Here is a 22,331-nt window from a genome sequence, read left to right on the forward strand (position 1 = left end):
TCATTTGTTTTAATTAATTAAAGCGCACTGCTCACTGCCTCTGTTAAATAGATAAAATGGTCAGTAAAAATACAATTCGAGTGCAATTCAGATTTTCATTTTCTGTGCACAATTTGAGAAAATGGAATCTGAATTAATGATTTATGTCTCTCTCTCTCTCTCTCTCTCTCTCTCTACAGCTTATAGAGCTCGTCGCCTTCTGTATCCTGCTCTATCTGTACAAGATGAGGAAAATGAAGCACATCGTCGTCGTGATGCTGCTGGTGGCCCTGCTAGGTATGAACAAATGGAAGCTGTCTGATTGGGGGCAGAGGTTACAGATTAAACCGTTTTAGGTAGTCAGAGGTTGCTTTGTTGCCTGGCTACCAAAAATGGACTCGTGCTCTGTCATCATTTCAGTTTAGAGCCGAGTAGAGCACGACGGAAGAGAAATAGTTCACTGAAACTCACTACAAACCACAACCGCCTCTACAAATCAGCATGATCCAACGAGGAAGTCTTTTATCGACAGCAGCGTAACATAATTGGGATGCAAAAACTTTTTCTTGGGCCCTCGCCCCAAACACAAGCGTACGCTTGTGCGCACACATGCACGTATACACACAACCACTCCAGACAATTGCTGTGCCACCATGGAGAGGCTCACAATACAACTCCCATACTGCAAACCAGCCTTATATCAGCACCACGGACAGCAGCCGGAGCGCCAAATTTATCAGCGCTAATTTAACAACCTGCCCTGGACTCAACGGCCAAATGTTCACACAGACACAGATAACAGTAGGGGCACATTTTCCAACATATGAGACGTAACAATACAGTGCTATAGATTTAAATCCCTGATCCCACTCCATCATAATAAAAAGAAACCAGTACTGAACCCATTAGAAGTTTATCCTACAAGTCTTGTGCTCCGCAAAGTCATTAACAACACCGCTTTAGAACCGTGTCATTTTTTATTGGAATATCCTGGCCATGAGCGACGCAACGCGATGTGGCACGCCGTTTTGAGCTGAACTTTTGTCAGACGCCCACCTGTTTCTATTTATTCTTGTCGCTCGCCTTAAAATCGCCTCAGTGGACCAGGAGCGGCTGATTGGTGAAGTTGTATCTTCCTCATTTCACTACAAAAACCTTAATAAGGTGGCAGCTGGCTGGAGGGAGATCACCAGAGAGCTGAACGTTTCCTACTGCTGTTACTTCCAGTAAATATCACAAGATTAAACTCGTTTTCTGTTTAAAAAGAACAAACGAAGGAAGATAAGTGGTTACATCTCCGGTCTGATCTGGAGCTCACAGCTGATAGGTAGCCTACGTGGTTTGTTTATATGACGTAATTGAAGGGCATATAACGGATTCAGTATGTACACGGTGTAGGAAGGTGATTTTTGGGCCATCTGACAGATTCTGTGCCGCACCGGTTGCACCGTCGATATTTAAAAACTGCTGTTGCTTCTGTGTTGCTGCAGCCTCTCTGACAGTCATCTCAGTCAAAGCTGTGTCGGGGATGATCACGGAGTCAATAAAAGGCCAGCTGCAGCTCATCTACCCCATCTTCTACGTCATGCTTGCCGTCATGGTCGCCTCCTGCGCCTTCCAGATCAAGTTAGTCAAGGTTTTTCTCTCTCTTCTTCTGTGTACCTTCTTTTTTTTCCAGCCTCTTTTTATAGCTCAAATCCCCTCCTTCCTTCCTGAACAAACTCAAGAGAATTATATATTGGACATGGTGACATTGTACCTGCAGCACACCTACACTATTATGATGGATGAATAGGCCACTATGCACTGTCTCTATAATCAAGGTCATTATATCCACCGCTCCAATCTTCTTATCTCCTCTCTCTACAGATTTCTCAATCAGGCAATGAAGATGTTCGATGCCACAGAGGTGGTTCCTATCAACTTTGTGTTTTTCACCGCAAGTGCCATTCTTGCAGGTATGTCAACCATAAAGCTGTCTCTCTCTGTGGTTTACTCACTCACCAGCTTCTGTTTGTCTGTTGAAATGATAAGACAAGTTTCTTATTGTCAACAAATCCTATTAAAAGACCAAAACCAGCAATGAATTGATCCAATACTGGTATTCTGCATAGCCTGATAGAACTTATTCTGGGGCTCAGAGCTCCATTGATGTCCAAACATGGTGACCTGTTCCTTTATAGCTACTGTAGTTTATTTTGAGTCAATCCCACCTACATTGCAAATTTCCCCACTGCGGGACTAATAAAGGAATATCTTATCTTATCTTATTGTCCTGGTGCTACTAATGTTAGCAAACTAAATACGTTTTAATCTGTGGCTGAATATTGTCCCCAGTGAAAACATAATTGATTCATGTTGAGTTGTGTTTGCTAATAATTACAGTACTCAGGAAATTACTGAGCCTTTTTACAAGAGTCTACTTATCATGCTCACAGCCTCGCAGTGTTGCCAGATTGGGCTGGTTTCTGCCCGATTGGGCTACTTTTGATGAAGCTGGACGGGGAAAAATAACGTTGGGCTGGTAGAAGACGTTTTGGGCGCTTTTGTCAACATTTGGCAGGTTTTGAAAATATTGTGAAAAACAATATCACAAACAGAGAGATACAAAATTCAGTAAAAGGGAAGGACAAAGAGGAGAGGAGAGAACACATGACTTTTAACTAAGGCTGTCAAAGTTAAAGATAGGGTCGACGATGTTGGAAAGCCTCAGGAGCTCCGTCTTAACCCCCCCCACCCCTCTCCCCTCGGGGCTCCTTCCAAGGTAACGCCCCCCCCCACACACACACATGCACGAGCACCGCCGCATCGTAACTACTTCAAAGACACAGAGCGGAGAGAGGACCTCAACTCAACAACGCTACCTCATGACAAGTAACCGCGGCAGTGCTACTGCAGGGCTGAGTTTCCTCTTCCATTCTCCAGTAAACTAGCGGCGGCGACGCGCTTTGAGGTCAGGCTGGTGCACACCAGGGGTAGAGTACGAGCAGGCAGACAGGGAGGCATCTGATTGGTTCTTTCCAAGCGGACCGCGAGGCAGTGATTGGTAGACGTTTTTACAGGATTACAGCAGCTACAGATGACGGCTCTTTTCCGGTCCTTTTTCGGAGATCATAAGTAATGGATCGCTGTCGGGGTGTAAAGACCATTTCAACCAATATAACAAATAGTGTAGACTGGAGAACATCGTCAACCGTGCCTTTAACTCGATGACGTGTTAACGCAAAATCGTTTTAACTCCACTAATTTCTTTAATGCATAAACACAATCGATCTTTCGGAGGTTGTTCCGGGCTCAGTTTTAAAGCTAAAGTTGCATCATACGAAACTAGAAAACTGAGGAATCCATTGGTACCAACCATGTCATACTAGCTTGTCGCAAAGGAGGCTTAGCACTATATATATATATATATATATAATCACGGGAAATAGTGTAAAAATTTAAGCTGCTCCTACTCTGTATAAATGTTTTAAAAGACAATAAATTATTTGAAACAAAATTAAGCTTTTCTTTCAAGGACATTTTTTTATATTTTCCCTGTAATTTATACCAAATTACATTATTCTTTCCAGGAAAATTCTGTGAAATGATTCTTAAATTACGGACCCATAAGACAAAGATTCACATCTTCAGTAGTAACCGATGGGCTGAGTGCCACAAACAGGATAGAGGAGTCAGAAAGTATTTTTAGACTTACGCATTGTTGGTTTTGGTCTTTTGATTTGTTGGCAATAAGAAAAAAAAAATCACATCCCAACTCAAACTCAACACTTTTTTCTGATGATGTGCTTCAAAACTCACTGCAGTATAGTTGAAATCGATTCATGACACATCACCGTGGAACATAATACGCAGTCAAGATGGTGATTCATTGCTGTATATGTGAACCACTTAGGAGTCCTTGTTCAGCAAAAGTCTGCAGTATTTACAGCGTGTGTATTGTGTTGGCTCAGGTCTTTATTATCCTGGCAGTAATAGTGCTCTTTGTTCAATCTGAAAACATTAAGAGAGACTATCAAAAGCATGCTTGTCTTGAGGGAAAAGTACACGCTAAAACACTTTATTATGATGTAAAACTAGGGCTGTCAAAGTTAACGTGATAACGCATTAACACAGATTCCTAAAGAATCCATTGGTACCAACCATGTCATACTAGCTTGAAGCAAAGGAGGCTAAATAACGCTCCAATTTATGCTACATTTTGGTGAGGAAAAACTGTCATGGCCATTTTCAAAGGGGTCCCTTGACCTCTGACCTCAAGATATGTGAAAGAAAATGGGTTCTATGAGTACCCACGAGTCTCCTCTTTACAGACATGCCTACTTTATGATAATCACATGCAGTTTGGGGCAAGTCATAGTCAAGTCAGCACACTGACACACTGACAGCTGTTGTTGCCTGTTGGGCTGCAGTTTGCCATGTTATGATTTGAGCACATTTGTTATGCTAAATGCAGTACCTGTGAGGGTTTCTGGACAATATTTGTCATTGTTTTGTGTTGTTAATTGATTCCCAATAATAAATATATAAATACATTTGCATAAAGCAGCATATTTGCCCACTCCCATGTTCATACAAGTATTAAATACTTTTGAGCAGATCAAAATATGTGCAATTCATTTGTGATTAATCCCAATTAACTATTTGAATCGATTGACAGCCCTTATTAAAACAACGGACCTTGCATTACTAAATCCATTACCTTGTTTGTTGTTCTTCTAGTGGATACATTGATGGTGACATGATGTTCTTTCTAGCTATTTCCAGTGCAGCGTCAGTGGAGTGTAAAAGCAGAAAATGTTCCAGCGGTCCAAAACATCAGCTTTTGGTGTCTCTTAGAACAGAAGAGCGACAGCTTCTTTCCACCATTTTGCACTGATGTCCTGTAATCATAGAGGAGGAAGAGACAAGGCGTGCAGGGATTTGAGTTCCTCTCACCTCTTCTGAGAATCTCCTGCTCTCATATTGCTCTCTCCACCTACACACATATCACCCACAATTGACCGCATTGAACACAAAATTGCTGATGTATTATATCTGGCAGCATAATAACATCTGGGGGTGGACTCCTCCTTAAGGATTAGTTTTGTTCCACATTATTGTTTTGGTCGGACAGCCGTGGACTTGTGGACGGTGCAGGGAGCAAAGGAAAAGTGAGTTTTCTATTGAGGGTTAATCAGTGATCTATCCAACATTTTCTGTGTTGCTACTCATCTGTAAGAACTACACCCTTCAGTTAATAATCAAACTCTTTCCTCTCATCGTCCCGGTGTAATATGTGCTCAGGATTTCCAGGGCTATGTTTCACAAACAAAACACTCGAGATGATCTACATTATTCTGTTATTCTATGAGAAGTGAAATATGCTTTTTTTTTTTCATTTTGCAGGGATAGTATTTTACCAGGAATTTGAAGGCTTGGCATTGCTCAACATTTTTATGTTTCTTTTTGGGTAAGTATTCAATAACACACCAGCATTTTGCAGCTTATTAAAATGTGATATAATTTACTGTAAGATGTTATCATCCCTGAAACTCTTTTCCAGTTGTCTTCTGTCTTTCCTCGGAGTTTTCCTGATCGCACGAAACAGGCCAAAAATAAAGCAACGAGATCCCAATTTTATCGCAATGGATAAGATTCCAAGTAAGCTTTTGATCAACTTTTAATCAGCTCTATATATACACAGTGCTGACGTAACTGTATTGAGTATGGTGTGTGTATTGATTAGCCAGCTGTAACCCTGCTAATGCCTGCAGCCCTGGCAGCAGGTTCCCTCTAATGAGCTCTGCTGTCCGTGTTCATAGGGAGAAGTCACACAGACAAAGTGCAGCCCGAGGCAAAGAGTCTGACATACGGATCGCTGGCAGCCAAACTCATGTGCAACAGAACTCTCCAAACAGACGATTCATAGGAGCAGCTCCATCTGTCGGGACTGTAATTTTGGAGGATTTGTGTATGTATGTGTGTGTGTGTGTGTGTGCGCATTTCTTCCTCCTGGGTACTTCAATAATATCTTTATTTATAGAAATAAGCGGCAGGCATCAGTTCAAACAAGTGCCAGCTGAGCGGCAGTATCGGTGGCCATATTGGTCTTAGATTTTATGTCAAAAATGGCGAGCATCTCTTTCAATATCCTAGAAAACTCGAGTTAACAGTATTTTCCAGCAGGGTTGTCATGAGGAAAATAAATGACCAAATGCGATGAAACACCTCAGGATCACAGTGCAACATTAAATGCCCTACTAGAAGTTTCATTAAAAAAAAAAGGTCCACTGTGACAAATGTATAAAGATATATGTAATATAACATATGTATTACGGTAATCGATTGAATAAATTGGTCTTTGTGTGATCAGTTAATAAATAAAAGGACAAAATGTGATGTTTCAACAGTCTGGAGATTTCATGTCATGTGGTATAATAAAAGCACTACTGCCCTCTAATGGTGGGGGGGAGCTCAAAGATGACCAGAAAACTTTGTACATGTGTGGTGTTGATATGAGGTGAAGTTAATTCACTTAATATGAAATGACAAACAGAGAAGTAGTTCAGCAGTAGTTATATAAACCTTCCCTCCTCGTTTATGTCTTTTTTGATGCCTCTGAGCTTCCCCTGGTAACCGTGGTAACCCTGTGTTTTACGTCACAACACTGCAAATTGTGGGTGATTCCCTCAGGCAAAGTCTGTAGAAATTGTTGTGTTTTGGAAAGTGTTCATAAAAGGCTAAAAATGTCTGCGAGAGAGCCTGACAATTTGACAGTGGGACAGCCCGAAACATTCTTGGACTTTGCAGGACCGCACCTCAGAGTCTGTGAGTGTGGACGTTGGGATTGGGTCTTAAAGTTGCTCACACTTACCTGGCAGGTTTGAATTGTTTTGATGAGCATGCATCACTCTGAAACCCGTTTCCAAGTGTTTCCACTGTAAAAAGCACTAATGCACAGTCTGCCTGCCCATCCTTACCTCAAATAAACCTCAGACTATACACTCAACCGCTACTAAACTTTAGTGTTGCCAAGCAACAAAACTCTTATTTTGCCACCTACACATTATGGGATGTGTGGGAAACCAGTGTTCATGGCAGTGTAACTATAAAAAGATGCATGATAAAGCATCAGTTGTTCAATGCACATTTCACTGCTGGAGGTTACATACTGAGTGTGCTGTAACACTTGTAGGGTTTTACAAAAGGAGGAGGTGACACTAATTACCCACGGATGACCAATTCTGTCAAGTGCAGTATGAAGATTTTATTAGCTTATGTTCAAACAAAACCTTTCCAATGCAGAGCCATTTTTTAAACAGAAACTGACACTTTCTCAAATTCAAACTGATTAATTTGACTGCTTGCAGTGTCATTAGCAGAGATATAGAGAAGGATGTAAAATTAGCCGTAAAATGAATTAACTTTGGAAACCCAGTTGATAAAAGAAAACTGATCCCTTTGTGGAGCATCCCTCTGACAAAGGCAACCAACCTTTCTGAACTGAAACAATAAGGATGCCTCTTCCCAGAGTAAAATATACACAACTAAAAATGATCTTTGCAACAACCAGGTAGCTTGTAGTCATGCCCCATGCATGCCATTAAAGGGATAGTTTGGGTGTTGTGATGTGGGGTTGTATGAGGTACTTATCCATTGTCAGCGTAGCGGTGAAAATATTCTAAATATAGTCTACACTTTAATGGATATTGCTTCTTTAAGGTGGCCAAAATATGTTTTGCTGCTGCCCCCGTCCACATTCGTACATCGCTTTGCTCCTGTGTTGGTCTGTTTTTCCAAACTGGGGGCGCCCCGGCCGTCATCTACTGTAGGTAATACACTGTCTATGGATGAGTACCTCATACAACCCCACTTCAAAACACCCGAACTATCCCGTTAAGTCTTCAGCCATCGTGGACTATCAAGGCACAGGGATCACTGAGTGAATGAAGCATCATGCAACTTAATTACATATTGTTTCAGGGCCTTTGCAGGACAGAAGTCGTGTTGATCTTTCATACCCAAGAATTCAGAGCTTTTAGAAAGTTGAGTAGAAGGGGCTCAGATGTTTCCTTCAGACCTCTATGTTGATTTTAGCAAAGCGGTAGGTCAGGGACGTGGGGTTGCGCAGCAGCAACGTTCCCCTGTGCTCCATCGGCTGGTTGAAGAGGGTGTTGAGGAGGCCGGCGACGCTGACGAACCCCAGAGCCTCCCCACAGCCCGCAGACAGGGAGAAGTCGCCCTGAGTGACCCAGCCGAGAGTCACCCGGGAGCAGTGAGAGGTGACGCTCGGCAGAGGGTCCGGCCACACCCCAAAGACGCCGTCCAAGGAGGACTGGGGGGATGGTTTGGGGACTTCAGATGTAGTGGGGGTTGGTTCAGGAGCAGAGGGGAGGTCTGACTCTTTGCTTTCAGTCTTATTAGAAGATGATGCAGCAGCTTTCTTGGGGCCCTTCTTTTTGCGTTTATTTCTACTTTTAAAGTGTTCTCTGTGCGGGGGCTCTTGTGGGCCGCTGCTGACAGGCGCTTTCTTCAGCAGCTTCAGGTCCTCTGCGGTTGGCACACACACCATGGCGTGGAGCTCTGGTTTGCCCTTGGACAGTAGCGACAGACGCACCCACACCAGACTCATCTCGTGTGCTGCGAGGAACGACGTCATGGCTGAACGGTCCAGAGGAGGTACCTCACCAACACGGTGCGGCCTTTGACCTTTAGATGTAGTAGGTCTGCACCAACCAGAGAGCAGCCTCAGGGACTTTCTGTTCCTAGGAGGCATAACAAAAAACAACCAATATCCATTTATAACAAGTGATTCATATTCTAAAGAAAAGTTGGCGCCATTAAACACCCCGAGAGACATTAAATTTGGTTGAAGCACATTTTTTTAATTCCTAATGCTGAAAACAAAAAGGCAGCCAATGGACGGTGGGAATCAATCTAATTTCTTTCTCATAAAGTCGGTCATTACTCAAAGCTTGTGTGATGGTTTTATGAGGATAGATGCAACTCTTCCCCTCTACTAATCTCTGTGATGTATTGCAGCAATTTAAGGCTGGATGTACTTTGGGTATTCTCATCAGGGACGTTATGATGAAAGGGAGGTAGACTGGAGAAGCACCATGCATCAAGCCTGTCAAAAGCTGCGCCGGGGTCTCTTAATAAAAAAATAGGAAAGAAGTGATGATCGGATGCCAAAACGCCCCCCAAAAAAAACTGTGCACATTTCTGCTCAAGGGACCTTTAAAAGTCAACTGCATTAATATTGTTAGAAGTGTGATTTAGATGTGCGGGATGTCTGAAGGGAGCTTGGCGTAAAACTGCAGTGGGTGTGTTTAGAGTCAATACAGACATGAGTTTATTTTCACAATAAGACAAGCGAGAGGCTAATAAAAAGAAGAATAAATCTTCAGTATATATCACAAACAGGAATATAAAAGACGACAAACATTTACCTCAGTACGGTGACTAGGCTCGGAGGCTTTGTTACGGTGACATCTCTGTGTGATGTCATCTCCTCCTCCATCACTGTGTCAGCCTCTGTCGTGGTTTGGGTCTGGCACTCTCCTTTCCTCTCCTCTCCTCCTTCCCTCAAGATAAGCTCCCACTCCTCTGCCAGCTGTTGCCACGGGCAACAGAACGGAGCCAGACAGCCATGTTTGATGTAATTGGTCCTTTTGGCGGGCGGACGCCTACAGAAGAGGTCAGAAGGTCAAACCCATGTCAAACTGCTGGGGGCAACCCTGCCAATTCATGTAAGAAATCATGACTGCTGATAGTAGTGGAAGAGAAGCACGCAGCCTTATAACCATCTCGTCTGCATGGTGGGAAAGATCTGCATAACTGGGGTCAGAGCTTTGGAGTGCTTCCCTCTATCAAAACCTATAATCCATCAAATTCTCACCACTTACTTAGGGCGTTTTCATATTAGGTATGATTGATCCATACCGTGCCCGAGTACGATTGCCCCCCCCGTCTTTGATCAGCTTTCACATTAGTAAAGTTGTTCTGTACCCGAGTACGCTTGCGTCATCATCTATGTGTATTTGTTTATGTTGAGATCAGCTGTTCTCGTGGCGGAGCATCGTAAAACACTTTATTCACACTCCACAAAATAAAAAACTCAGCAAAACTGTCGTCATTAGTCTTTCCAACTATCACCAACTCTGGTTTGGTCGAAATAAACTCTTATTTCACAGAGTATGATTTGAAAATATGCCGATTCTGCACGTTCTTTCCCCCCGCTGTCTCTCTCTCTGCCCGCTGAGCAGCTCTCGTTCTTGGGAGGCAGATCATGAAACTAGCTAAATAAAATAACAAACATCGCCCGACTCCAATGCCTAGTACTGTCTATATTTTAAGGACCCTCTCGCCTGCCTTCCTGCTTTATCACCCACGGCCCGTGCAGTTCAGAGGATGAGATCGGCAGATGCTGCGCGCAGATACAGACATAGACATGAAACAGTTTTATATGTATACAGATTTCGGAGGAGACCGACGACGTTGAAATAAGTCTGCCCTTTCGAAACTACTCACTGACTCCAAACATTACTCGTGTTAAATAGCGGTCCACTTGGTACAGTTGGCTTTCACAACTGATGCGAACCGTACCCGAGTACACATGATTCGTGCCTGAGATCACCAAGTGGACTCGGGCACAGTTCGTCGATCCGTGCCCGAGCACGGTACGGAGCGTTCACACTAATTAAACGAACTGGACTTTGGGGTCGAGTTTACTCAGATCCAGGCCCCAATCCCTGATGTGAAAGGCTGTAGGCTGGTGAATATGATCTTTTCCTAGCAGATGATTGTACAGTCATACAGTAACAGACCATACGAAACATCTTTAGTTCCCACATAGTCTCATTATCACCTTACTTTATGTTTATTTAACTGAAAACAGTTTCCCCCTCACAGTTTAAAGGGTCATTTTCAGTTTGGCAACGGTTGATTAAAATATATTGTCATTAAAATAGACCTTCTATATTCTGGGCAAGTTCTTAAGTTTCTGTTTTCCGTCAGCAGGCTGACATACTCGTTATGAGCCAAACTAATATTACAAGATATACAAAAGCTTTGGCAGCACAAGAAGTCCCCGATGAAAACAGCGTTGATAATAATAATCACATACTACATTACTATTTTTGGTTCCTTTCCTGCTCAGTTTTCAGCTGACCTTTTGAACTTGTCCAGGAGCTGCGCCTCCTGCTCCTCCTGGAAACGGACGCCCGCAGGGCAGTCTGGGTAATCGTGGGGGAAGTGGGGGGCTCCTTTATTCTGAGAATGTTTCAGACTCATGTTCAGCCCTCCAATGCGAACTCCTCTGTACACCTGGCAGGGAGGGAGAAATAAAGCAGAAACGAGTCAACGCTGGATTTTAGGGAACTTGGACAAAGCAAAGCAAACCTGAGGGCTTCTGGTCTGCCTTTAAATTTCAAGGTACATTTAACATTTCACTGTGCTTGTCCAAACAAAATGGAACTGCCCCAAAACATGGACGAGGCAACCGAATAATGAAAACATCTTTCACAGAGCTTTTCATACTGACATCCAGTGTAATATACACCGTATACATGCAGCCTCAGAGCACCTTCAGTGAAATACAAGGAAACCTACACATTTTTAGTTTTAATAAAATCCATATCACCAAATAGGCCTTATCAATCTACCTGATATAATATAGCTCATATGTATTAATGTCTAACATACAGCGAGCGAACTCTGGCGAATGGAGCGTGAAGAATTGTCCAGATATACTACGAGCAATGTCACTCTGACATTGATTAACTGTCAGTTATTGTCAGCATCGATTTTGATAAATGAAAACAGGTTGGAGGTGCGCAAAACTTTGTTAAAATAGAGCCAGGGGCGAGCGTTTTTTTGTAAGCAAGCGGCACGTCACTTAGCCTGTTTGCTGAAGCACAGAGCAGGTTAGGACAACTTCATTGGGAAAAACTGAAACAATCTGATGTTCACATCGCATTCGGTTAGAAAGAGGTGTCAAAGCACCGTCATACACGCTCAAAATTAACAATTGGCTACCGTTAACTTCTATTTTTTGCGAGCGAAGGGGCAAAAAAAACGTTTGCTTCCGGTTGCAAAGCAAATTCACAACTTGGGATTCGTGTAGAGTTCAACTTTGGTAAACTTTCAGGCAAATATCTCCTCAGCAGGCGATGGTAACTCACCTGCATTCGCGCATGTGTGACAATGGCAGCAGCTCTTCAGAATGGAATGGATGTTTGTTTTTTAATTGTTTTAAACCAAACTTATTACTTATATTACTGTAGGAAAACTGCTACTTCCTGGTAGAAATTAAAAGATAATAAAGTGAAATTAAATCAAATAAAAAGGCACTGTCTATGCTACCTACCAGTGGTACCCAGAAGGCCATGCCCCATCCTTTAGGGAGCAGCAGGTCCCATCCAGCACCCCAGGAGCTCATCTCACGTCCCACCTGCTTGCCAGGCTGGTGAACCAGCAGGATGGGGACTCGGCCCTGTGGGGGAGTGGGGCTCAGCCTGGAGCCCGGCACCAGCACCTCTCTCTTCATACGGTTCAACTCCTGCAGGCAATGTTAAGACAATGATAGAGGTAAGAGCAACACCTACGCTTATCTGTGCTCTTAGGCTAAGACGTAGAAGAAAGTATCAAGAGTGACATTTCTGGAAGTAAGAAAATGATAAACTACCTGCTCGGATATCTTGTTATCGGTGACGTTGTCCCGGACAGACTGTTCCCACAGGTAACTCTGACAGCAGGGTTCTGGGACTCCTCGCAACATCAGCTCCCTCCTCTTCTCCTCGTCCACCTCTGGAACAAACAAACAGCACACACATGGCACGCTCCTGTATGACCAGCATCACGAGTGTCAGGACAGACTTGTGAAGCTCTCTACTTCTGATTTATATCCCAACATCTGGCACAGTCTAACAGAGCCTCATTTACATATTATTCATACTTTATATAAGACGCACCTTCATTTACGCAGGTGTGGTGACGCTAAGCTTCAACGGATATTTTGGTCTGGCAAAATACCCTAAACACCACAAAACAGCCATGTTTACTGGGTTTCACAATGAGTACTAAATGTGACATTTCAAATTTTAAAGGTGCAGTGTGTAGGATCTGGCAGCATCTACTGGTGAAGTTGCAGATTGCAACCAACTGAAACTTTTATCGTGTGCCAAGCGTGTAGGAGAACTACGGTGACTGATGCGAAAACGTGAATGTCCCTCTCTAGAGCCCGTGTTTGGTTTGTTGGGCTACTGTAGAAACATGGCGGTCAGATCCGTGAAGAGGACCCGCTCCCTATGTAGGTATCAACGGCTCATTCTAAGGTAACGAAAACACAACACTTCTTATTTTCAGGTGATTAAACACTAAAGAAAACATATTCATTAAAATTATATTCATCATCATCGATACCCAAACAGTTGAAGTAGTTGATAGCTTTAAATACCTCGGAGTGACTCTAGACAATAAACTCAGGTTTGACCAACACATCAATGACATTCAAAAAAGGAGTCATCAAAGACTATCTGTCATCCGCAAACTGAAAGGACTTTATGTTGCCCCCCATCTCCTCCTGCTGTTGTACCAGAGCATTACCCAGCCCATCCTACTCTACTGTTCCACCTGCCTTTTTAACATGTTATCCGTCACTAATCGGACAAAACTCACATCGATAACCAACACTGCTGCCAGGATAATTGGTCTCCCCACACCCAACCTCACAGAACTCAACAACAAAGCCATTGCACGCATTGCAATCTCAATAGCACAGGACATCACACACCCACTCATTCACCACCTCACCATAATGCCCCGCTCTGGGCCCTGGTACAGAACACTGAGGTGCAATAGGGCTTGCTTCAGGAAATGCCTGATACCAGCAGTCATAGCTGCCCTAAACAACTGGGGTCGCTGAACAGGCCTGAGTGTGTACTGCTGTCCGTCTTTTTCTGTTGTTGTCACTGTTGTATTGCTGTCGCTGTGTTTTACTGTGTGCTGTTGTATGTATTGGTGTCTGAGAAGTACAGTGCTATGAAAAAGAATTTCCCCTTGTGGGACAATAAAGTCTAAAGTCTAAAGTCTATTCAATTTCTGCCGATAGATCCCCCCAAATGTTACACACTGTTCCTTTAAATGTGTTTAACATGCTGCTTTGTCACAGAGCATAAAACTACTTTAATTAAATGTTTTCATGTACAATATAAATAATGTATATTGCCGTTTCTTGAAATGAGTGTGCAGAAGTGAGATTGATTTTGGAGCTACAATATAGAAAAAAATATTAAATGATATAATTGATGTAATGTTACAGAATCTGGTAGTGATCGGGTTTGAACAATTAGTGAAAGAGCAGCTCTGACATTCCCAAGGATTTGAAAATCTACAAAAGTTTTCTCTGTGATTTAAAGCTCAAGTCCAAAGGATATATACCTGATCTAACTTGACAATCATTAAAAGTGATAACACACTAATGGACCCACAGATATAGAGAAAAGATTTGAGGGGAACAAAGACTATTCTCTTGTATGATAATAAGGTATTTACCCTATAAATCACTCCAGGTTCACTGTAAAACAACCTGTTCCAGGTTTTACTCAACAACATCAACCAGGTAACTCAGTAAACTTAATTCTTGAAGCAGGCTTTCAATGTCTGGAACTCCCATGTGGAGAATTAAAATAAACACAAGGTGTAATTTACAAATACTATTGGCTAATGAGGCTGCAAAGCCATTCACACTTTGGGTAGAATCATTAAGCCCCAATGTATGTCAGCCAGTGGGCAGCTCTGTGAGGAGAGAAATTCCAAATGTGAATCTCATGAAACTAGTGACACCTCCCGCTGTTCTCCTAATCCGGAGACACAGTTTATAAGAGGTTTTCATCATTTTGTGATTACATGTCACAGGCTTGAAAAATAATCCTGGCTGTTTATGGCTGCTAATGCTGATCAAGCTGCTGGTAAATATTAATGCAAAGCAAGAAATATCTTGTGATTGGTTGATCTTAAAATTATAAATGCAAGACTGTAGATGAGGGTGGTCCAATGTGTAAAATATAAGAAGGAGAAGCAATGACCTTCTGATCCTCTACTCCAAACCGCTAATGCGAGCAAAGCACCAGCATCTTTGGCCTAATATTAGCGTAAATTAGAAATGTGCCAACTGAGAAAAAGCTCTACAGCGAAGGGAATGACTAAATTCAAATCAGAATTGAGCAAAGCGAATCAGCTGTTGTCCGTCACTGAGGGTGTGTTTGGAGTACAGGGTCCTGCCAGGATTCGAACCTGGAACATCTGCATGGCCAGGCAGAGGCCCCCCGGAGCACAGAACCAGATGTGTACTCAGTGAAACAACCTCGTGACCAGAAAACAACAGACTGACTCTATGCTCAACTTTATACAGGTATATGTCTTATTTAATGGTCAGGCATATATAAAAAGGAACATTTCATCCATCTATAGGTCAAAGTCCACATTAGTAAAGAGATTAAAGTCTAGGGAAATAATCTCTGATTGCATGCCCGTTTTAACCATGTGTATCTGTAAACTAACTGCCCACACTCCTCCACTGTCTGTCTGGTAGGTCAGATTTTACCTTGTGCCTGCTTTACACAGGGCAAAGCTTTAACCTTCTTTGTTGGTAAAGTCAGCCTGGGGTCATCTACAGTCAGACCCAGCACTGTGCCTGAGGGGAGTTCTCCAGTTGAATAGATGCCTGGATGAATTACAGTCACAGTTAGATAAACAAGCACACACATACCTCACAAAAAGTGCCAAAAAAACAAATGGTAACAATGGTATTTTGATTCACACTGACAATAAAATAACAATAGACCTTTCAGTATGTGAAAGACGTCAGCTTGTTGTTGATGCAGATTCATATTGCTCTCGTTTTTGCATTGCTCGGGCCACCAGAGGGAGGAGGGCTGGGATTTATTCATTTCCTTAAAAGAAAAAACAAACTCATATAAAACAACCAGAGTGAACAGCAAATATATTTCAGAGGCTTTTCTGCTTTTCATGTTGTTAACAGTACAAGTCTTACGTCACAGTCTGTAGCTGCTTCCATAGTTTCTGCCAGGACAGAATGGGAGTGTGGTCCAATCAGGCGATAGCGTACAATCTCCATTGTGAGATCACTGCAACACATCCATGAGTGAAATACAAATACATCACCATTTGGAGTAAAAAAATAATTCATCCAAGGCACATTTTACTCAGTTTAGATCTCAATTAAATTCACTACTAACTTTATAACTATTCCATTTGAGCTGGACCTCCAGGTAACTGGGGTGGTGGGAGATCTGGTTCCATCTCCCAGGATCTTCTTGGCAGGAGGTTCACTGGCATCCTTAAAGAGTCGCTTTCTCTTGGTTCCAGTGATCTGCTTGGACTCGGGGGTCTTTTCAGGCGTTGGCTCTGGTTCAGGAGTGGGAACAACCTCAGCAGGTGTCACCGCTGGAACAACTGGAGGCACTACAGCCTCACAACACTGGCACACAGTCTGTAACTCAGGAAGAAGTTCCTGCAAAGAGCACAGTTACTGGAGTTAATGTCTCTCCATTCATCTACTAAAATTAAACCTTTTTTAAACCCTTTTTTTAGGGCTGTCAAAGCTAACGCAATAATAACGCGTTAATGCAAATTTGTTTTAATGGCACTAATTTATTTAACGTATTAATGCAACAATTATTAGGTTGTAGCGGGTTCAGTTTTAAAGCTAGAACATCGTATCATTATGAAACTAGAAAAACCTAAGGAATCCATTGGTACCAACCATGTCATACTAGCCTGTCAAGAAGGAGGCTAAATAACGCTCCAAACTTACGCTAAATTTTGGCGAGGAAAAACTGGCATGGTCATATTCAAAGGGGTCCCTTGACCTCTGACCTCAAGATATGTGAATGAAAATGGGTTCTATGGGTACCCACGAGTCTCCCCTTTACAGACATGCCCACTTTATGATAATCACATGCAGTTTGGGGCAAGTCATAGTCAAGTCAGCACACTGACACACTGACAGCTGTTGTTGCCTGTTGGGCTGCAGTTTGACATGTTATGATTTGAGCATATTCTTTATGCTAAATGCAGTACCTGTGAGGGTTTCTGGACAATATCTGTCATTGTTTTGTGTTGTTAATTGATTTCCAATAGTAAATATATACATACACTTGCATAAAGCAGCATATTTGCCCACTCCCATGATGATAAGAGTATTAAATACTTGACTTATCTCCCTTTAAGGTACATTTTGAACAGATAAAAAATGTGCGATTAATCACAATTAAATATTTGAATCGACTGACAGCCTTAATTTTTTGTCAGAACATTACATCCTAATTTTTTTCTATTTTCATAATGCACCCACTGTACCTGCTTAATAGTGGGATGAGCCCAAATCCACAGCTGCCTGTGTGTTGAGCCATGTGTACGGGGTCTCCAGAGGAAGGTAACAGGGCCCACGGGCTGGGAGGGGTACTGTCCTGCTCTGTACACCACCACACTGCCCTGTCTTTGCCCTGATAGACTCAGTGCTGCAGCAAATGTAGGACCTGAAAACACATGCCACATTCATATTACTCCAATTATTCAAACAAAAATGTTATCATTGAAATTAAAGCTGAACATTGCAATTTCCAAACTTTTAATAATCAAGTAGTGATCTACTTGTCTTTGACCAGATTGCATTGTTCTTAACAAGTACACAGATTACTACTCAAAACATAGACTGTATATAAAGATGGACGACATGACAGCACCCCAAAAGTGAAGCCAAAACATCTGGATCGCCCCCTGGTGGCTGGCTGCACTCTAGGTCATGAATCCCACCCCCTCCATGTTAGCGGATGGTCCAAACTAAAAAGTCAAAGTGCACGTCAAATCCATTTTTCCCATGATGGTTTCTGTTGTTTAAGGCAGTTCTTATCACACTGATGTATGTTCAAGTGTTCATTTTTCTGATGAGTAATTTCATGCTATAAAAAGACGGTGATCGTTGTGATTGAAAGCTACTCTGAGTGAAGTAGTAACGTAGCAGCTAGGTGGCTCACGCTAACAAGCTGCGGCTGTGTTCGACTCGTGATTGTTTCACGCGGGTGTGCGGGCACGACCTTGATACCGCGGCTCCACCGCCCTATCACTACTGCGCAGACTCTGGCTCCAAATGACGTCCAAATCTCAAGACGGCAGCCCCCGTTTCCAGGATATTTTGACTTCTCTTTTGTACAGTGGGAGGAAGTGGAGACATGTTGTCCATCTATATATACACAGTCTATGCTCAAAACTCACTGAGGAAGGATGCATGGGGAAAACACGTCCACAATCCCAGTATTCTTTAGCATAAACAAAAGACAAAATTTATATTTTGTATTCTCACCGGCCTCCTTGCTGGTCAGCTGTGACAGTGAAGCTAGCAGCTTGTCTTCCTCTCCTTGTAGCTCTATGCAGCAGTAGTAAGAAAGGTCCTGGGTCGACAAAACCAAAAAGGTCACACTTTTTTTACTGGCAGCAAAATCCAGTTAATTATAATCCTAATTTTGTGACAAAAATGAAACATAACACACACTCCAACGCTGTGATGGTTACCTGTAGCAGGCAGTGGTTGCTCATTGCTCTGTAGCTAGACCGGTAGCATTTGTATGTGGCTCTGACCCCGAGGCAGTAGCCCCACTTTTTAACCATGTGGAAGCGCTTGGCGTGCCAAATGTGCGTTTCCAGCCACACGTTCTTCCTCTGGCGGCGGTTGAACTCCAGCAGCAGATTTCCGTGCCGGCGCCGGGCCTTGCGGCTCTTGCACTTTGGTTGTTCTTTCTTCTTCTTGGAGCCGGCCTGGAGGCTCTTATCCCGCTGGTGGAGGAAGGAAACAGAAATGTCACTGACTGTACTCGGAGAAGGGGAGAGTCGGTCTACGGAACGAGAGACATCAAATGTTAAGTAGGACATTAAGATGCTAAAAGGAAACATTCTGAGCTTCACCATTCTGTTGGCCGCATCTCTCAGTCTGAGAGGGAGCCGCTTGGTGTTGTGGCCCATGGCCCGTCTCCTCATGTGTTTAGGCAGAGCTCCAAACACATGACAGCTGCCCGTTATCTTGGCGACGGCCTTTTGCATGGTGCTCACCTCTGCCGCCCTGGCCCTGGCAAAAGCTCCACCTGAGTAGGGATGGGAGCAGGGGAGAAGGGTGGAGGCACTGAATTTTAAATGTCATTAATCTGACTGTGATACCAAAGAGTGTAGAAGCAAAGAGACGAAACTCCGGTGCTTTTTTTAAAACAGCCGTTAGATGGCGCTGCGGTAGTGCTGCCGCCATTTTGGACTGAAAACACCAATGAGTCTGTGGCCATGGATGTGTAAAGAGCCATCTGTAAATCAGAGGGTAATTTCTTTTTAGGTAAATCAACTTCCCAGTACGAACACTTATATAGCCCTCATTTAAATCATTATGTCCTAAAAGTTGTAAAATTCACTAATAGCCAAATTAGTGTTTTTCTCGCCATAATGAACGTGCACCAGACCCACGGGACTGCGCCGCCCTGCACGTTCATATGACATATAGGGTTCTGTTTCCTGCTAGCTGTATGCGGCTGTAATAATGGATATATTGGCTGTTATTCATCACTTTTATTGTCTTATAGTACACCCATGGGCTGTATGCTGTAAGCCTGTACCGCGGTGGATGTATTAACGTCTCTGTTCCCAAATAACCGGCTATCGGCCAGTAGATAGTAGTGCTGGTAGCACGACATAAACAGACTTTAATGTAGTTGTAGGCTATTTACTAACACGCAGGGCAAAAGCACAGGACACAACCTCTTCTACATCCATGGTCTGTGGTCTATTAGATTTATTTTGGAGGTTTTGTAACTAAATAGTTGTAATAGTATGCATATTTATAATATTTGTATTGTTCAACACAGGCCATTTCAGTAGAGATATTAAAATTATGACAATAGAACAGAAATAATTTTGTTTTACTTTTGTACAGCCCTTTGTAGGCGGACGTTTTACTGGCGTCCGGTAGTTGTTTTCAGTCCAAAATGGCGGGAACGTAGCTTTGCTGCTGGGCATTGACGTTGCAATGGAACGATCAACTGATTTTCACTTCTTAGCAATTTACGTTCTTTGGTGATACTGCATTTGCAGTGTCCTAAGTTGATGTTTACGTGAAGGACGAAATGTTATCATTTTACTGTTCATTTTCGTTGGCCTGCAGCATAATAAATGGTGAAAGACGGCTCTCAATAGCTATCAGAATTTCTCATTGGACAATCACACAGGGGGGTGAAGTCATACTATCTTTCAAAAAAAAAAAAAAAAAACGTATTTACAGTATGCAGTAGAGTGTGAATTTGTATGAGTAGGACAATGTGTTTACCAGTGATGTACTTGGGCATCTCCTTGGCGTAGCCTCCACCATCTCTCTGGTGTCCTCGGACCCATCCCCCCCGTTGCTGAGGGTTCTTTGGCCTTCCTGTGCTTGGATGGACGTCAGATGGACCTTTATCAACACCTGCACCTGTGGGATGATCATTATTTTGTCATTTGCGTGATTATTTAAACATGTGTTTGTTAATAAAGCAGGATAAAAACAGAAATGGCAAGGGTCTTATGGTGACTTCTGTACTGTTCATGTGGTTCTGACTTAAAGAGGAGCTCTGTGTCAAAATCTGTTTTTTATACCTTTAATATTCCTGTAGGAGCTATTTATTTGTTGTTAGTATTTAGTTGTTGTTTTACTAATAATAAGTAGTATTGTTTGATGTATTATTCTAGATGTGTTTTCTTTTGCTAGTTATTTGTTTAGTTTAATTAATTTCTTGTTTAGTAGCCTATATTTAGTATTTTGTGTAATTAGTATTTTGTTTTCTTTTGTTCATGAATCAGGTAAAACTGGTTATATAGGTAGGTAGGTAGGTAGGTACTGTATAGGACCAGCATGCACCTGGGTGGGCTTATATTGTTTTTGTTTTTTTAATCAGAACAAGAGAGGCAGCGACATCCATGTTTTCTTTGTGTTCGTTTGCTTTCTTTTTGGATAAATAAATCATCAGGAACATTATACATTTTGTATGGACAATGGACTCTTTAGTATGCGTAAAACACATACCCATGGTGCATCAGTGGCCACAAATCAAACTTAAATCAGTGCCTTCGATTTAAGTTGGATTTTTCCGACAAAAGGCTACAGCAATTCCTTTTGTTGTTATGCTTACACAATCATAGCACATTCCTAAAAACAATAGTGTTATTTCAAAGGATCTCACACAACTGACTGACACACAGTGAACCTGGGGGAGACTATTATTACAGCATAGGAGGCCACAGCTCATTTTACCCCCAAAGTCCCCCTAATGAGTTAATTCGACCATGAATGCTGCTCCTAACATCATTATTCCCTTTAAATAAACTCCGCAGGGAGGTTCGGATGGGTTGAAGACAGTAACACTGGGATGTGTTTGTTAATTCATTGACAGATACATGAATAAATGATGGTGTCAGACAGACAGGATGCAGACTGTAATGTGCTGCTGACCCTCTGAAACGCTGAGCATGCAGCAACAAGAGGAGACGAGGTGATGGAGAGAAAGAGGGGTGAAGAGGGAGAACAAAGGCAGACATATTGGACCATAACCGATGAAAGCAGAAGGCACAGTGAGGTTACCGGGTACCGGAGAGTCTCCTCCGTTCTGTCTGCTGCCCCCCGCATTAAGAGGAGAAGATGATGGATACTGAACACTGGCGGGCTGGTTCCTCATCTTCTTCCCCCTCATCTTCACTTTAGCTGCAGACATTTTCTATGAAGAAACAAAGAAACAAGAAGGCACGTTTTAGACGCCAGCTGACAGTGTGACACTTATAAAACACCTCCATGACTGGCCAGTGTCTGCTGCTGCTAACGTTACCCAGCTAGCGAGGCTACTTTACTCCACGTTGAGTTGGTTTACTTAACAAAAACACAACATATCTAAACAATGATAAGAAGTACATAATGTTTACATAGCATGTGTTCACCTCTAGATTCCCCAGTATGATTGTAAGTGAGTAAACTTTGTAAATGTAGGCGTCTGCTCTTCTTCCAGTTAGCACACCATGTGAGTTCTCCTCACGCTGGTTGACGTGTTGACGTCATGTTTGCTTCCTGGTACGTGGTGTTCATGGGAGTTGTAGTGTATGGGCGCAACTAAAAAATTACACTGTCAACAAACCGACATTTCGCTTGAAATTATGTCCTCTTTTGTCACGACTTGTTTTAAATTGAGGATGTAATATTTCAACAGTATGCCTGTACTCAAAAAATGGAAAATAAAAAACTTCTTTGCGCGTCTAAAACGTAATTTACAGTAAGGCCACCTTTCGTG

General features: G+C 42.6%; 2 protein-coding genes across 2 annotated transcripts in view; one reads left to right on the forward strand and one right to left on the reverse strand.

Annotated features, from left to right (window-relative positions):
• The window catches only part of nipal2 (NIPA like domain containing 2), a 32,670-nt gene extending 26,300 nt beyond the window's left edge, over positions 1 to 6,370 (forward strand). Inside the window, exons 6-11 of the mRNA XM_074654558.1 lie at positions 180 to 276; positions 1,470 to 1,605; positions 1,849 to 1,937; positions 5,368 to 5,431; positions 5,525 to 5,622; positions 5,784 to 6,370. Of these exons, the coding sequence (XP_074510659.1) occupies positions 180 to 276; positions 1,470 to 1,605; positions 1,849 to 1,937; positions 5,368 to 5,431; positions 5,525 to 5,622; positions 5,784 to 5,890 (591 nt within the window). The 3' untranslated portion in view covers positions 5,891 to 6,370. The remainder of the gene's footprint in view (positions 1 to 179; positions 277 to 1,469; positions 1,606 to 1,848; positions 1,938 to 5,367; positions 5,432 to 5,524; positions 5,623 to 5,783) is intronic.
• An 833-nt stretch (positions 6,371 to 7,203) lies between these two features.
• On the reverse strand, positions 7,204 to 22,117 carry pop1 (POP1 homolog, ribonuclease P/MRP subunit). The gene is made up of 16 exons (XM_074654557.1): positions 21,985 to 22,117; positions 21,635 to 21,767; positions 20,348 to 20,488; positions 18,949 to 19,124; positions 18,559 to 18,819; positions 18,350 to 18,437; positions 17,347 to 17,525; positions 16,224 to 16,498; positions 16,019 to 16,112; positions 15,809 to 15,917; positions 15,569 to 15,688; positions 12,650 to 12,771; positions 12,332 to 12,523; positions 11,135 to 11,289; positions 9,414 to 9,650; positions 7,204 to 8,726 (listed from the first exon to the last, which is right to left on the reverse strand). The coding sequence occupies exons 2-16, from the start codon at positions 21,762 to 21,764 to the stop codon at positions 8,036 to 8,038; spliced, it is 2,970 nt and encodes a 989-aa protein (XP_074510658.1). The 5' UTR covers positions 21,765 to 21,767; positions 21,985 to 22,117; the 3' UTR covers positions 7,204 to 8,035.
• Between the last annotated feature and the right edge of the window lie 214 nt (positions 22,118 to 22,331).

This window comes from Sebastes fasciatus, chromosome 12 (assembly GCF_043250625.1).
Source record: "Sebastes fasciatus isolate fSebFas1 chromosome 12, fSebFas1.pri, whole genome shotgun sequence".
Lineage (NCBI taxonomy): Eukaryota > Metazoa > Chordata > Actinopteri > Perciformes > Sebastidae > Sebastes > Sebastes fasciatus.

Bases quoted from the DNA above. Each gene is read 5' to 3' on its own strand.
- pop1 (XM_074654557.1), bottom strand. From the start codon at position 21,764: ATGTCTGCAGCTAAAGTGAAGATGAGGGGGAAGAAGATGAGGAACCAG. The intron at 16,499-17,346 runs GTACAGTGGGTG...TGCTCTTTGCAG, and splicing joins CTCATCCCACTATTAAGCAG to GAACTTCTTCCTGAGTTACA. The intron at 11,290-12,331 runs GTAGGTAGCATA...CCTCCCTGCCAG, and splicing joins TGGCCTTCTGGGTACCACTG to GTGTACAGAGGAGTTCGCAT.